The sequence below is a fragment of the Brassica rapa genome, chromosome A02, assembly GCF_000309985.2.
Source record: "Brassica rapa cultivar Chiifu-401-42 chromosome A02, CAAS_Brap_v3.01, whole genome shotgun sequence".
Taxonomy (NCBI): Eukaryota; Viridiplantae; Streptophyta; class Magnoliopsida; order Brassicales; family Brassicaceae; genus Brassica; species Brassica rapa.
In genome coordinates this window covers 24,303,700-24,319,719 of record NC_024796.2, presented here as the reverse complement: position 1 = coordinate 24,319,719, position 16,020 = coordinate 24,303,700, and the positions used below count along the sequence as shown (strand labels likewise).

At 31.1% G+C, this 16,020-nt stretch overlaps 3 protein-coding genes across 3 annotated transcripts; 2 read left to right on the top strand and 1 right to left on the bottom strand.

Moving 5' to 3' along the window:
• The first annotated feature begins 118 nt into the window (after positions 1–118).
• LOC117132004 (glycine-rich cell wall structural protein 1.0) lies at positions 119–604 on the top strand. The gene is made up of 2 exons (XM_033285288.1): positions 119–179; positions 288–604. The coding sequence occupies exons 1-2, from the start codon at positions 119–121 to the stop codon at positions 602–604; spliced, it is 378 nt and encodes a 125-aa protein (XP_033141179.1).
• A 6,080-nt stretch (positions 605–6,684) lies between these two features.
• On the bottom strand, positions 6,685–16,020 carry LOC117131661. Its single transcript, XM_033283767.1, has 2 exons — positions 13,153–16,020; positions 6,685–13,063 (listed from the first exon to the last, which is right to left on the bottom strand). Exon 2 carries the CDS (start codon positions 12,190–12,192, stop codon positions 10,012–10,014), a length of 2,181 nt encoding a protein of 726 aa, XP_033139658.1. The 5' UTR covers positions 12,193–13,063; positions 13,153–16,020; the 3' UTR covers positions 6,685–10,011.
• On the top strand, positions 7,983–9,203 carry LOC103854036. Its single transcript, XM_009130944.3, has 3 exons — positions 7,983–8,268; positions 8,344–8,431; positions 8,506–9,203. Exons 1-3 carry the CDS (start codon positions 8,018–8,020, stop codon positions 9,151–9,153), a joined length of 987 nt encoding a protein of 328 aa, XP_009129192.2. The 5' UTR covers positions 7,983–8,017; the 3' UTR covers positions 9,154–9,203.

The following is a 16,020-nucleotide window of genomic DNA, read 5'->3' as shown; positions in this document are numbered from 1 at the left end:
CTATAAGTTGAAGTGCACAGTGAGTAAGTTTTAGACTATTAATTAACTATTATGGTTATAAAGTCGTCATGGGCATGTGTAACCTGGGGGAATACGACGACCACAAGCGCCTGAAAGGATGATGATATTAGGTGGGAGACTTAGACGTGGTGCATCCACCAACTCACACAGGCAATCAAGTGCGTCAGTGTCATATCGATCACGGATGATAGAACAACATGGCTGCACACTACGGATTCTTGGGAGTTTATTTACGATATAGCCACATATTCGTATTTGTGGGACAGTCTTTGGGCAAGTGCTACGAGGTGGAGGATGTGATGGGGGAGGATTTGGTGAAAGGGATGGAAGAGGCAGTGGCGGTGGAGAAAATGGTTGTGGTGGAGGTGGTGGCGGACATGGTGGCGGAGGTGGTAGAGGTATTCTTGGTGGTGCCATTATAGATGGAGGTGCTGGGATGCGTGGAGAGGTTGGAGAACGGCTTTGGACGACTTGGGTTCTGGCGAGGAGAAGAATGTTGAGTGCAAGTAAGAGAGCTACGATTTTTAATGAACAATGTAGGGCCATTTTGTTTCTGGACGACCACAAGCGCCTGAAAGGATGATGATATTAGGTGGGAGACTTAGACGTTGTTTCTACGGAACTTGGTGAACTCAAATGAAGTGAAGTTGAGGGTATTTGTAGCGATTTTGGAGCTACATTAACAATAACCATTTTGGAGCATCTCCAACAATAAAACCAAATTTGGTGTTAAAATTACATAAAATTTGGTGTTTTGATGTTATAAATATTTTGCTATCTCCAACAATAACACCAAAATTTACACCAAACTAATATTACATATTATTTGATGTTTTCAGTTTTATTTTTTTATATTTTTTTTATATGTTTTTTTGTCATCATCTTTTTTCTGTCATCATATTTTTTATTATTTGTAATTGATAAATAATTATTTTATCCAGTTTATATTATTATTTATATTTTTCTTACTTGTAAATGATGAATGGTAATAGTCATCTATATTCTATATTATTAAAAGAGAAATACCAAATAGAAATACCCCTTAATTTTATCATTTATTTACATTAGAATGCCATTGAGATATTTATTGAACATATATTTAAGTATGCTTGTCTTTTCCTAATTTAAATTATAGATTTAAGCATTTAATGTCTTTTTCTAATTTAAATGATAGATTTCCTTAATCAAATCTTAACCAAAATAGATTTTTTAATATATTTCTTATTAACATATTAAATACTTTTAATATTTGTTAGTAATAAATAATAAAATAAAAAATCACATATCATAATCAATTTATATAACATATAAATAAAATATAAATAGTTATTCATATATTATTAGTATAATGCTTTCATAATATAAGTCCAATTAGTTATAAATATTGGATTTTTTATATGATACATTGTGATATAATAGACAATTAAAATCACAAAATATAATTATTCAAAGTAATAAATAAAATTGTTATGTTTTAATATGTTATATTATCAATTATGTAATACATTTTAATTTGCAAATATATATATTATACCATTAGTACAAAGAAAAAAATTAAAGTGAAAACAAATATTTATACGGTCACATGTCAAACTCTAGAAATAAACAACTACAACGCAATACTATTTTTCTTTGACAAATTTATTTTAATATAAATTATAGTTCCAAATATGTTTATATATTTTATGTATTTATAAATTTATTTTCTTTGTTTTTAAGGGATGCTAAGATTTTGAAATTGGAAAACAATTATGATCCACCGCTATATTATTTTAATTAGAAAAGTTTAAAATTTATGTCACAATATTTTATTAAACTTTTAATTTTAATTTGTATTATACTGCAAAGATTAATTTTCAATATAAATTTATGTTTAAATGCTAAAATACATCATTTAATATAAACAAAAAACTATAAACATAAGTTAAATACCCGCCCGATCGGGTGGGTCAAGGTCTAGTTTAGTGATTTATTTTAAAAATAAAAATAAAAATTTAGTATTTTAATTATGTAAATATAAATTTAAAATACAATATATTAGTGTTTGATTATAAATTTGATAGTAATTTGAACTATATTATTAAAAAAACATAATAAAATATATATTTTATAGATTTGGTGTGATGAATAGTGTTACACCAAATTTGGTGTAATATTATTTATATTACACCAAATTTGGTGGGATTGTGTCAAATTTGGTATTTTGTTAGAGATGAAATCATATCAAATTTGATGTTTTGGTGTCTTATTGAAGATGGCCTAAAGGTGGATTTTCACTATTCAATACACCGGTCTACGTTGTGCCTAGCCAGAAATTAGTTTATGTTTTGTGAAAACTATTTATTTATTTTGGGTACTCGGCTGTTGGTCTAGTTTTAGCTGAAACTGAATTAGTAGAAATTTGTTTTAGTGGAAGTACATATGCATCTCATAATTAGTACGACTAACACATTACAACATATTTAGTAATTTTTATTTTTGATAAGTTCTAAATATTAGTATGCTGACAGCCATGTTTATGAAAATTTTACAAATGCTAAATGTACAATAAATGAGGATTTGTGAGAAACAAAATCTTCTCAAATTCTAAATCCAATACCCCTCTCTAAGTCGATCATGTTGGGTGAGCAACAACCCCTTTGTCACAGAACAAGCAAGTGAGTTACAAATCTTTATCCTGATATATCACGGTCCTCCATTCATCCGACCAGAGGCGTTTCTCTGTCTCGTTTCGTTTTGCTCTTTCTCTTCTTCGTTCCAAGTTGGTTTGCAAACCATGCAGGCTATTAACACTCTCCACAAACATGGTTCTGTTGTCTTGGTAGCATTCCCGCCTTGATCAATTGTAAATTGAATTTTTAGTGGATTCAGAGAAGTCCCCTTTGAGTAACGTTGACCCAAACGAACCATAGTTTATGCACAACCTGTTCGGTTAATTTGTAGTATTAATTAGTTGATTATTTAGATGGCATACTTCTGGTAACGACTTTTGAGTTCTTTTTTTTTTCTTCTTTTGATTCCATTTACATGACTATGACACCTATTGGGGTTGAAACTTTGAGGACTTTAACAGTCTTCAAAGCCCTTTTTAACCCAATCATGTTTTCATGGCTTTGCGTTTTTCTAAAGTCTCAAAAATCACTTTCAGTTATTTTTTTTCATTTTTCTTCTTGATATTTTTTTATAACAGCATATTTTATTATTTAATGAAAATTTGAGTTTACATCATCTTCATGCAGAAGATTTGATAATATCGTTGGTACATAATTATGGAAAACAAAATCTACCGGTTGTAGGAGTCTACTTCTTGCAAGTTTATCAGCACACTTATTTGCTCCTCGTGATGTCCATTGGAATCGAACTTCATCAAATCTCATTACCCACCACTTGATCTCCCTTATCCAGTTATAAAAACTGAAATGTAACGTTTTACCATTGAGAATAGCAATTGCTTTGCTATAATCATTTTCCAGTATGATCTTACGAAATCCCAACGCCTAACAATGCTGTAGAGCCATTAAAATGCCTTGTAGCTCACTCTCTAATGGGTTCATAACCCGTTTACCAGTAGCTTGAGCCGCTCTTTTATGCACACTGTTCTCATCTTTGATAATCCATCCAACAGTACTAGTACTGTACTCCTATATTCATAAAAGATCTATCTGTGTTACATTAAGCCAATCCTTTGGGGGTCGTGTCCAATGGTACTTTCTCGTCGTGATCTTTCTCTTCTACCATTTAGACCTCCTTGAGTTAACTGTGATGCTCCTGTTTGTTTCCATTCAGTAGCATTATTACGGGCATACTCCATAACAGATTTCCAATGTAATTGAATTTTTGTTTTTGGCTAGAGCCTCATTTCCATGCTTTTACTTTCTCTCACACGTAAATAGCCATTGTTTTTTATTTTTGAAAATGATTATTATTATTTTTCCTCCCCCAAACTATTTCAAACTTCTTTTTCTTATACTAAATTAATTTCATTAAATAAAAAGTAAAGCAAGTTGTGCAGGCAGCCGTTGAATCCGCTTTCTACTAGTGTTGTGTTCCTTGTGTTCTAGTTTCTCGGGTCTCTCCTTTCAAGCCGGCTCAACCTTCCATCCGGATACTACAAGTTTGTATCGATACTTGAAGTCTTGTTCGCTCCAAAGCAGAACGGTTTCAAGTTCGATTGATTTCTGTTTCTATGTTTTTTACCTTTTTTTGCTTTGGAAGTATGTTTTAGAGGATTTGCAGTTTGTTCATTACATCTTGTAAACCTCAACAGTTCATTTCTGAAATGATATTTACAATTTAGCAAAAAAAAAATTTGACTAATTAATGTATAATATTTTTTTCTTGTTCTTTTGAAATCTATTTTATAATGATTTATAATTATATATATATATATATCAATAAAGAAAAATTTAGTTGTTTAAAAGTTATATTTTAAATAGTAATTATATATTTTCTTTATTTATATGAATTTTTTTATTTGTGATATAATCCTAGCATCTACGTGTTTTGAATAGTAGTTAAATTTGTGAAAAGTTCCCACAGTTTTTAAAGCTACAGTTCTTAAAACCATATTTTCTAAAGCCAAAAATCTAAAGCGAAAGGCTAAAGCGAAAGTCCATAACAATCGAACTATATCAGTTTTCATATTGTTAACACGTTTGTCAGATTCTCAAGTTCCAGTTCTTATACCTACTAAAATTTATCGACTGTCCGATCTAACACATACTTTTTCTTTTTTTCTTTTTAGAAAACTGTCCAATACATACTAGTAATTACTAAATTTAAGACATCAAATTTTATATAATGAAATATAACAAAATTAAGGAACCTAGAACTGAATACAAATTTTGGGATTTTTTTGGTAAATTTGAAAACGATATATAAATTGAACTTCTTTGAAGAAGTGGGAATGCTTAGCTGTTATTAGGAAAAGATTAATTGTATCATTTTAAGGTTATGTTCTTTTTGTTGTTGTGACAAAAAAAAACGAAGTTCTTTTTGTTCAAAAGGCTATGTCCTCTAGACTTAAAATACTCCATCTATTAGAGCATCTCCAACAGTCCATTATCCCCTTATTTTTTGAGGGGTTTTGCATTCCAACAGTCCTTTATCCCTTCAAATTTTAATAAAATAATATTTGTTTTTTACTTTAGTCCCTACAATTATATATCTTTGAAATAGCATGAATAACTTTTTATATATCATATTTTAGTACTTATCGTTATATATTCTTAAAATTATTTTGATTAAAATTATTTTATTAACACTTTTTGTACTATTTATCGTTATATCTGATTATATATTATTATATTTTTCAAAAAAAAATATTTTAATATGTTTCAAATTGTATGTTTTATTGATTTTTGAAAATTTAATAATTATACTTAATTATTAATAATTGTAAGGACTAAATTGTAAATTTCTAAAAATAAATTTGAAGGTGATTGTTGGAGAACCAGCCCTCATCTCTTTGTTTTAAGGATGGCCCCCATAAACTTGAGGGTGTTTGTTGGAGATACTCTTAACCCTAGTGATTAAGAGCATCTGCATTGAGGGTTCAATGTCCAGGTTCACACAATTCCCAAAAAAATAAATATTATAATATTCTTATTTTTATGAATTCACCCCTTGCAAGTTCGTTGGGATGAACTACAAGGGCCCCATGCCACGTGGCGACCCGCGTTTGGTCCGCTTATTTATTTTTTTTTAAGAAAAAAAATCAAACAAAAATAAAATAAAAATAATAAAAAATTAAAGTTATGATCCCCTCAAGGTTCATTAATGCAGATACTCTAAGTTCGGTGCACTAATATGATATGATTTGTCACCTACCGTAGAGTTTTGGCACTTGACGAAACGTTCGTTTGTATCATTCAATTTACTTGCCAAACATTTGATCTAGAATGAGTGAAGCTGCAAGTTGGACACCATGGAGAGAAACTAAAAGCTACGTATTTCATTAATTATATGTATATGATCTGGTTATTCTTGTGCGGAATTGTCAAATTCATTTGTGACAACGCAATAATTTTGGTTGACCATAATTGTTAGTAGAATCGTCTTTTTCTTTTCAGCATCCCCGTGATTCTATAAACTTATCTAATGATATATATATATATATATATATATATATATATATATATATATATATATATATATACACATTTCACAAGTATTAACTCAAACCAAGTTTCTCAAATTCTTTACATTTTGTCTTAACTTTCTTTTTCATTTTCCACCAAGGGACTTGGTTGGTATTGGTATTAGAGTTGAGTTGTTTTTAAAATGAATAAACCATAGTTAATATATGAGAAAATTTAAAAGTATAACTGTGAACTCTAAACCCTCAGAATTTCTCAATAACAAATACAAATTACATAAAAATGTGACATGTTACGAAGAAAAAAAGTTATGCTTCTTGTAATAGTAGAATAATGAAAATGTCATAATCGTCCAATAATTTATAAGCACGTGTCAGTTACTTTCTCTAAGAAATTGTTTTCCATCTAATTATCCTTAGTTTGCCAAACCTCTTCTTTAGATGGACTAGATGAGGAGTTGGCAAAAAATGAACTAGACGAGGTTAGATGTCTTGCCACTTTATATCTATGTCTGTACATTAATTGTCTAGATGTATAATAATTTCAGTTGACATTTAATTAGAAGTTTTTTTTTTTTTTTTTTTTGGTTTAACATTTAATTTAATGTTAAAGAATGCTTAAACAACATCCTAAGTGATCGAGCACATAGGAAGCAGCCAACCAGGCCGTCCCTGTGCATGTGTGTTGGAGGGGCATTCACACATGGTCCATTGCAATTCTTTAAGTTTTTAGGCTAAGATTAGAGTATTTTTTCAGAAAAGAAAATTGCACGAAGAAATGAGTTTTAATTTGTCTTTTGTTCAGGGTCCATTTTATCTTTTTTTGGTAAACAAAAAAAGAGAGAAAATGGTCCATTTTATCTTTAAGACGAGCCTGCAGCCAACCCTCAAAAAAATTTATACTAGTATAGTACATATCCTCACCTCCAAAACTAATTTACTCAACACTCATATCCTAACACTTAAAAAGAGAAAAAATAAGAAAAAATAAAGATCAATTAGCATTTCAAAGCAAGGCTTCAAAGAAGATGATGACCACTAGGTGCACCACTACAGCTCTCGTCCTCGTCATCAACCTTTTCTTCGTTGGTTTCACCGTGGCCCAAGCTTCTGAACCTCAGGTTCCGGTGTGTCCTAGAAACTCGACGCAAGCTTGTTACAACAGGCTTCACCTCAAAGCTTAACCCCAACACTCAAACTATGAGACCATGCTAGCTGGGCTTTCATCCTCTATGGCACCTGCAACGCTGCTAAAATCACAATCGGTTCATCAGAGATTACCTTGAGACTTGGTCAGGTTATTAGAGTCTGCCGTGTGCTACCCCCAGCTGGTTTCACACGCGCTTAATCTTCCCATAAGACTAAATAAGCAGACCAGTTTCCGTATTATAAGACAATAACTAGATCCGTGACCGTGCGGATATTTATTTTCAGTAATCTATTTGTGTTTGTACTAAATGTTATATTCTTATTACATAGTTGTTGTAATATAACATGATGAAACATGAAAGATAACAATTTAAAAAATTACATAAAACTATTTTTTCTTGATTTACCGTAAATTGTATCATCAATATTGGATATTATATAACCAAATCCAACATTTATTTAATTAAACTTATGTTTAATATATATAGAAAATAATTTTTGTGAATCAAAAGTACAAAAAAGAGACAACAGTGAGTTAGTATGCTATTAAAAATGATACATTGGCTATAATATTTGTATGAAAATAAATTGATTGTTCAACTTATTTCAAAATTGTAACATATAACCAATAAAATTTTAGAACTTATTTTAGATGAGTTCAATAAAAAACACATATGCTATTAAATAGAAATGCAAACTGAAAATAAAATGTGAAGTTATGGTGATTGTAATCTTTTTTTTTTGCAGACAATGAAAAACGACCCGAAGACCACTTTGAATGCAACAGAGTGTACAGATTCCTCGGTCGAAATATTGAGTATAACACCATTAAAGACAAATGAAATGAAGACATTAGATAAGAAAATAAAGAAGTTTGGTATGTTACTGGATACTAGTGGAGGAACGGAAAGACGTAAGCAAGTTGTGAAATCTTATGATCCATTTGCTGTGGTGGATCATGGTAAAGATGCATGGTTAGATTCATGGATGAAGATAGACAGGTTAGTATTTTCAAAAAAATATTTAGTGATTTATTAGTAATATATATATATTATCATTTACATTGTGAATTGCAGAGATATAACAATTAATTTGGGCATCATAAAGGCAGACAAATTTTTTTTTGCTGAGCTTATTGAACCAAAGGTTTGGTTAAGTGAAGAAGTAAGTATATTATAAATGTTCTTATAATCGAAAACATTCAGTGTACATCTACTAAATTACATTGTTTGATGCAGCATATTGACGTTGGTATGTCTCTTTTGAGAAGAAAGTTAGGAGAAAAATCATGTCCCTTTCAGAGTAATAGATTGGCATTTCTGGATGTACCATTTACATTGCTGATTTCCAGGAGCTATCAAAAGTTTTTGGAAGATCCAAAGAACTTTGAGTGGAGCTCTGAGTTTATCAGTTACTACAATGGTATTCTACCTAAATGTGAAAGAACACATAAGAGACTTGGTGTTGACGTCGATGACGCGTATGTGGTGTTAAACATTAAGAATGTCCACTGGATTGCTTTGGCTATATCAATTCTTCAACGTACCGTTGAAGTGTACGACAGTAGTTGGATGCTCTCTGGAGATGACGAGATAACCGAGTTTGTGAAACCATTTGCAATGATGATTCCACATCTTATCAGATCATTGGCTTCCCCAGCTGACCAAAAGGGTTTAAGTGATGCTGAGTACACAATTATAAGGTGTAAGAAGATTCCACAGAACATACAATCTGGTGATTGTGGTGTCTATGCTATCAAATATATCGAATGTCTTGCATTAGACACAGATATGGAAGTTGGACTGTGTGATGCTAACATCAAATTTATCCGGAAAAAGCTTGCAGCTGATATGTTTGCTGAAGGAAATCATTTTGATGATTTTTAGAAGAATTACCTTTGTTTGGTTTTAAAAGTTTAGGACGTGCTTTTTCTGTTTTTCACTTTGTCTTTCACATTTTTTAGATGATTTTACTAAAGTTTTCAGTTTGCATTTCTATTTAATAGCATATGTGTTTTTTATTGAACTCATGACAATACGTGCTTCTTTCTTGGCTTTTATAACCGAACGTAGTTTCAAAACTTTATTTGATAATTGATGCACTCACGGGTCTATTCTCATAGTGGGAGGTAAACGCAAAAGTCAAAGATAGTGGGAAGAGATTCCTTCGTCATAGGTGTAAAAATTTATTCATGTTGCAATACGTTTTACTCTACCATAGGAAGAAACAAACAGAAGATGAGTAATACTTTATAAAATTTTTGGCCATAAACGTGCAAGAGAAACAATACACAGAGCACTTAGTTAGAGCACCATGGGCTTGTTCATGGTCATGTAAGCTTGTGCTCGGAGTGTTCGGATCGAGAGGAGAGAAGCGATATTGGTTAGCTTTCTGCTTGGGACAAAGACACTACCCTAGTTACTTGCTTGTCAAGTTATCTGTTTTGGGGAAAACTCTTGTGGACAGAGAAACAGAGGATTGATATTAAAGATCATTGACCGTGATAATATTGGAGATGGCTTCGAGAGAGGGATAGAATCGTATTCTTGGTTTCACATACTTAGTTTCACAAACAAACATAGTGCAGTTCAAGTGCCTTCTCAATGCAAACAAACGACATCAGTTCAAAATAATCAACCTTATTGCAAAATAAAAACTAAAATAGTTATCAAAATCTAGAGTAAACAAAACCAAAATTTGCAGAAAAAGCATTTAAAACAGAAATAAGTTTAGAACATAAAATGTCAAATTCCAAAGTCGCAACGGGCACGATTGTGTCCTGTACGATGACATCTTGAGCAAGCTTGTTTCCGTGCTTTTTTTCGAGCTGTTGCTTGTTCTCCAAAACATTCATATCTTCTTTTCACAGGTCTTCCAGCACCTCTTTTAACATCTGGTGGAAGACATTTATAAGCAACAATATGAGGAGGTATTTCCTTCACGTCCAGCAGCTCATCTATAGGTCTTATACTCTCTGAATATGCAGCACACATGTTTGCCTTTGAGTAGTACTGATGCACAAATAACCCAGGGTTCAAGCCTCGACTTGTTGCAGCCTTAGCAGCAATCTTACAAGGGATCTTGTCAACATTAAACACATTACATGTGCAAATCATTTGTTGAAGATCAACCAAGTAATTTCTTGACCCATCAGTTACCTGAAACTCATCCTGATTTATAGACTGCACATCAAAAGTAGACGCCAAATCACACCTTTTATTGAGCTTCTTTTCAACCTTAGGCGTGAGAGAAGATTTGAGCATCGCAGCACTTTCTCGACGGTCGAAAAACCACCGTGTAAGTCTATTCCTTATTGCTTCAATCAACGACACAATGGGTAGCTCACGTGGTTTCTTAAACACTGCATTTATTGACTCTGCTGCGTTGCTTGTAGTGATGTCATATTTGTCTCCAGCAAAATAAGCACGTGACCACAGGTTCACATCTGCTTCCTCTAGATAAACGCCCAACTCATGATTCTGACGTCGTATTTCGCTGAAAATCTGGTCGAATTCTGCAGTTGTGTAAGCTTTGATGGCTGTCTTAACAAGGCGAGAAATTTTTCTTCCTCCAGGCTGAGAGATGACATTCTTGCGTAGATGATAGGTGCATATTCCACGTTGAGCCAATGAATACACTTTTGCAACTGCTTTTGCAATGGATGCGCATCTGTCAGATATCACTACTAAACTAGGATCATCAGATACTATAGATGTCAATCTGTTGAAAAACCACTCCCAAGATGCTTCATTCTCAGCATCTACTATTCCAAATGCAAGAGGATACACATGAGAATCACCATCCTGAGCTGTTGCAACTAACAAAACTCCCTTATATTTCCCTTTCAAGAAGGTGCCATCAACAACAACAACTTTCCTCATGTATTTATAACCCTTGGCGCAAGCAGCAAACGAGAAAAACAAGTACTTGAACCTATGCAGAGCATCAACCTCAAGGCATGCAATTGTACCTGGATTAGCTATAACAAGCTTATGCATGTAGACTGGAAGCTGCGCGTAGCTATCTTCTGGAGAACCTAATACCTCCTTCCGAGCTTCTTCTCTAGCTTTCCATATCTTCCAATACTTTGAATCAAGACCATATCTCTTTTTCATAGTACTTGAAATCAACTCTGGTTTCATATTTAGACCTGAGTTTCCAAAGTTTTCCAGAAGAAGCTTACTTATAACTTTGGAAGAAGCTCTCGGTCCAGCAATGTTTCTTGAAAAACATGTATGCTTGTCGATGTACTTTGTTACCCAGAAAAACTCGCAAGTCGGATTAGTCTTAGCAGCTCTAACCATCCAGTTGCAGCTTGTATCTGCACATTTGACAACTAACAACTTCTTGTCTGACTTGCTGACAACAATTCTGAACTTGCGTTCGATTGAAAGCATCCGTATACTCCAAGACAGCTCTGATTTATTCTTGAACCATTGACCCTTTTCAATGACCTTTGCATCATGAAAATTAGAAACTTCCACTTCTGGTTCTTGATTACTATCCTGTCTATCAACATTCTTCTTCTTCTTTCCATGGCCTTTTCCATAAATGGCAGTATCTTCACGATTGAAACCTTGATCATGGTTCCCTACGTTTCCATTCTTCACCGAGACGCAAAGACGCAGAGGCATGGATTTAGACATTTCACACATAGAATCCAATTGCCTATCATTGTTCACAAAAACAGGAGGCGTATCCTTAGGCATATCTCGAAGCATTGATTCCGGTAGTGCATAGCTAAGCTCTAACTCATTACCCAACCTACTTATACCAAAATCTTCGTGTACCATCTGAACCATATCATCAAACTTCAAACCTTCCCTAAAGGTAAATAATTTACCTCCTGCTGTTGTATTCACCATGAATTTCCATGATCCTTTATTCATCTTCCACTCTCCCAACACTCCAGCCAAATGCAACATGATTTTCCTAAAAGAAAAAAAAAACAGATTGTCAGAATAAAAGAGAAGCAGAATTAGAAATTGAAATCTGATTGATGAAACAACAAACCTCTTGAGATGAGAGGAAGAATCTGTTCAACTAGAGAGAAAGGAAAAAAAAATTCAGAAGTAGAATGAATACGAAGAAGACGAGAAGACGACCCTGCGTTCTTTAATTTTTTTTTCAAAATAAAAAAATAAATTTAAAATATATTAAAAAGATATGAGAAAGATATTGTGCAGTATATTTAAAAGATATTTCATATTCTCATTCGATTCTCTAGTTTAAAAAAATTGTTTTATAAGAATTGATAAATATTAAAATTGGGCAATTTGGTAAATTTATATATAGATAAGTGTATTTTTCAAAAAGTTTAAACAAAGGTGTATTTTTCAAATAATATTCTTATTGAAGTGCATTTATCCAAATTTTCCCTTTAATTTATCTGATAAAGACATTAATAATGAACTTTAGTTTATGTACATTCTATTTAACAATTTTGTAAAACCAATAATTATTAATGGCCCATTAGTTCAAAGCTCATCTATAACTATTTTTTCAGGAAAGCTAATAACAAAACGTATCTTGGCAACATGCTAACAACCACTTCTATCTCTGTTTTCTTTCTTTTTTTTATCTGTCGGTGAATCCTCTTTGCTATCTCTCTATCTTCTTCGATGAAGTCGATGTTAATCAATATATGAAACAGCCATGAAATCCGTTAATCATCTAATCACTGATTATTATAAATTCAATATTGAGCTTTACTTTTTCCAGCCACTATCCAATAGGAAGGTTACGTTGTGTCCGAAACATGTGAGTTTTTATGCATGATGCATGTATTTTACCATCCTGAAAACATTTGAAAGCGTATTAGAAACTATTATTATGAAAAGCATACAAAAATTAAACGGGAGTAGAACTTATTGTTTCATAAATACTATTTCAAGTGTCTCGTCAGGGGTACAAGGGTTTTGTTTAGGCGAGTGAGTGAGTTTAACTTGCACACGCATCCGTTTTTGTAAGGTTTAACCTTGTGAAGCAATATAAAACTTTTGTTTGTTGACATGGTGGTTTATGTTTGTGACAGAAGGTGATATTGAAAGGTGTTTGGAAATGAAACTATATATAATTGCAAACTAAAACGCTTGAGCAAGAGAATATCTGCTAACCATGTGAATTATATTGCACAATATATTGGGTGTATAAAATATTATGGTTAGCAAAAATTTAGGCAATAGTTTGGATTCTAACGATTCACAATATTTGATATAGATATTTGGTGAACTAATTATTTGGTGTAATTGGGCAAAAAAAAATCAGATTTTTTATTTACATTTAATTTCTATAATTATTGTAGATTGGAGAACAAGTCAAGCGAGAAATAATTATTCCGTTCAAACAAATTAGGTGATTCAGTTTCTATATTTTATAGCGATATCAAATATGTCTCATTGATCACGTATGGATAGGCTTAGAAATATATTATTGTTTTGATTTTGAATTTATTTATTTTTTGTTAAAAGAAGTAGAACAATGAAATTGGGGCTAATAATAATAAAACAAATAAGTAAATTGATTTTTGGGGTTAATAATAACAAAACAAACAACACAAATAATTTTTTTTATTTAAAAAAGGTAGATAATTTAGTAAATGGTAAATTTATTTTTGGTCAATAGTAACGAAATTAATACAAACTTATGAATATAGTAAATCAATAACTGGTTTGAATTTTAGTTAAATAAAAAAAACATGAACCTCCATTTTTTTTTTTGTAATTTGTCATGTTTTTGTCTATCTATATTATTAAAAGAAAATTAATGGTAATTCTCCATTGCTTTGTATACAGGTAGATTAGCTATGGGTGAAGAAGACCAAAGATATTTTTTATAGGTTATATTAAAAGAAAACTGTAGGTTATAGTTAATTGATGCCATAATATTACCGTCATTGTTGTCATTTTTGTTGGTTAAATTAAAATTAGGAAAATACATTTATTAATCAGAAAAGAGAACATTAATTTAGGAAAATATTATTTATAATTTCAGTGGCATTCTGGTGTAAATAACTTGTAAAATTAAGAGATAATTTAAATTTATACTCTTCTTTTAATAGATTAGATAGTGCAAGTATATATATATATATATATCTAACTATATTCGTCTAAGCCCGATATATGTTGTTGAAATAAATTGAGACATTCGTGATGTTATCACATGTCACTTTTTTTTTGAACATTCACATGTAACATGTTCATAGTTGTTTTATTCATGTTGGATTAGAAAATACAGCTTTGTCATTTTATTTATCATATCTTTTTGTTATTTCATGAGGTTACAAATACCATTAGGACATTAAGTATCGTTGCATCATACAGATTGGTCCGCTTGAACATCACTGAAAACGTTGTAGACTAATTGTATGTTCTCATGTAGTCTAACCATTTTTCAGACATAAAAATGTGTTCCACCTACATTTCGTGAAATAAAAGTATGTTTAAACAAAATACGTACATGGTTGGTGCGTATGATGCAATGATATTATCCTTACCCACTTACTCTCAACTACTTTCAACTTTCAACTATCTACGATAATACTATATGAGATACTCTATATTTTAAACGTTTATAGTCGTACTACAATACTTAAATTTAAATGCAGTTTTTAATAGTAGCTGACCAAAAAAATGCAGTTTTTAATACTTTTAATGTCGTATATTTTTTTTTGTATCAGTGAACACAATACAACAGACATTCAATACCATTAGAAGAGAATAGATTATCGCGAAACTGGTCAGTCTTACTCATTGGTATATTCACGAAACGAACAACGTATAAAGGTTAACTGCGTCAACTGATCAAAATGGGAAGTTAAATGTTAACGGTGACGACCGTTATACCAATCCGCCGAATATCAAGACAATGCATGGCTCCGGATTTCACGGCAGCTGTCACTACAGTTCTTTTTTTGTCAGGACTACAAATCGCATTTATCTTGTTGGTCAACATTTAGTAAGGAGTTCAGACCATGCAAATGACACATTAGTATCCCATTTTTAATTATTACTAGATTTTAACCCGCACGTCCGTGCGGATAATTTTTCATTTTACAAATATATTTGATAATATTATAAATATTATAAATATATAAATTTCATTTTATTATTATATATTGTGTAACTCATAATTTTATTTTTATATTTCGTATTCGGTATTATTAACATATAGTGATTTGTTTCATACATTTTACTTGGTTATTAATTTTTATTACTTACTAATATATTTTCGAGTTAGGTCCAAGAAAATAACAATATAAAATAATCAAATAGACAATCTCCTTTAAAATATATTTTTTTTCTTTAATTTATACATTTTGCTATAATACATTTTAAAATTTTATTTATTTATATTATAGAAAACAAATATGTTTACGATAATTTATATATACATGTTGTGTTTAAAAAATATTCTTTAACATATATTATTTTAGTATTTAGCGGGATTTGTAAGAAAAAACACTATTTTCTCTAAATAATATAGCTCTATTATTTTAGTAGATTTTATACATAGTAGCATATAACACATTATTTTAGTAAATTTTATTGATATATGATATTTTGGATGTTATGATATTGAGTTTTCTTTTTATTTTTAATTAAGATTTCAAAATATTAGATTGCTTTAATTTTTACAACATATATAGTTTGTTTTTTTCTTGGTGCATTTCAAAAAGTTATTCTTTATTATCTATGATTTTATCTTTTGTAAAATTTGAAATATATCATTTTGTGTTTGAATATTTATTTTCA

What these genes read in the sequence shown, in the direction of transcription:
- LOC103854036 (XM_009130944.3), top strand. Translation starts at nt 8,018, where the DNA reads ATGAAAAACGACCCGAAGACCACTTTGAATGCAACAGAGTGTACAGAT. An exon ending in TCATGGATGAAGATAGACAG is followed by an intron (nt 8,269 to 8,343) that starts GTTAGTATTTTC and finishes TGTGAATTGCAG; the next exon opens with AGATATAACAATTAATTTGG. An exon ending in AGGTTTGGTTAAGTGAAGAA is followed by an intron (nt 8,432 to 8,505) that starts GTAAGTATATTA and finishes TGTTTGATGCAG; the next exon opens with CATATTGACGTTGGTATGTC.
- LOC117132004 (XM_033285288.1), top strand. Translation starts at nt 119, where the DNA reads ATGATGATATTAGGTGGGAGACTTAGACGTGGTGCATCCACCAACTCA. An exon ending in CAACTCACACAGGCAATCAA is followed by an intron (nt 180 to 287) that starts GTGCGTCAGTGT and finishes TTTGTGGGACAG; the next exon opens with TCTTTGGGCAAGTGCTACGA.
- LOC117131661 (XM_033283767.1), bottom strand. Translation starts at nt 12,192, where the DNA reads ATGTTGCATTTGGCTGGAGTGTTGGGAGAGTGGAAGATGAATAAAGGA.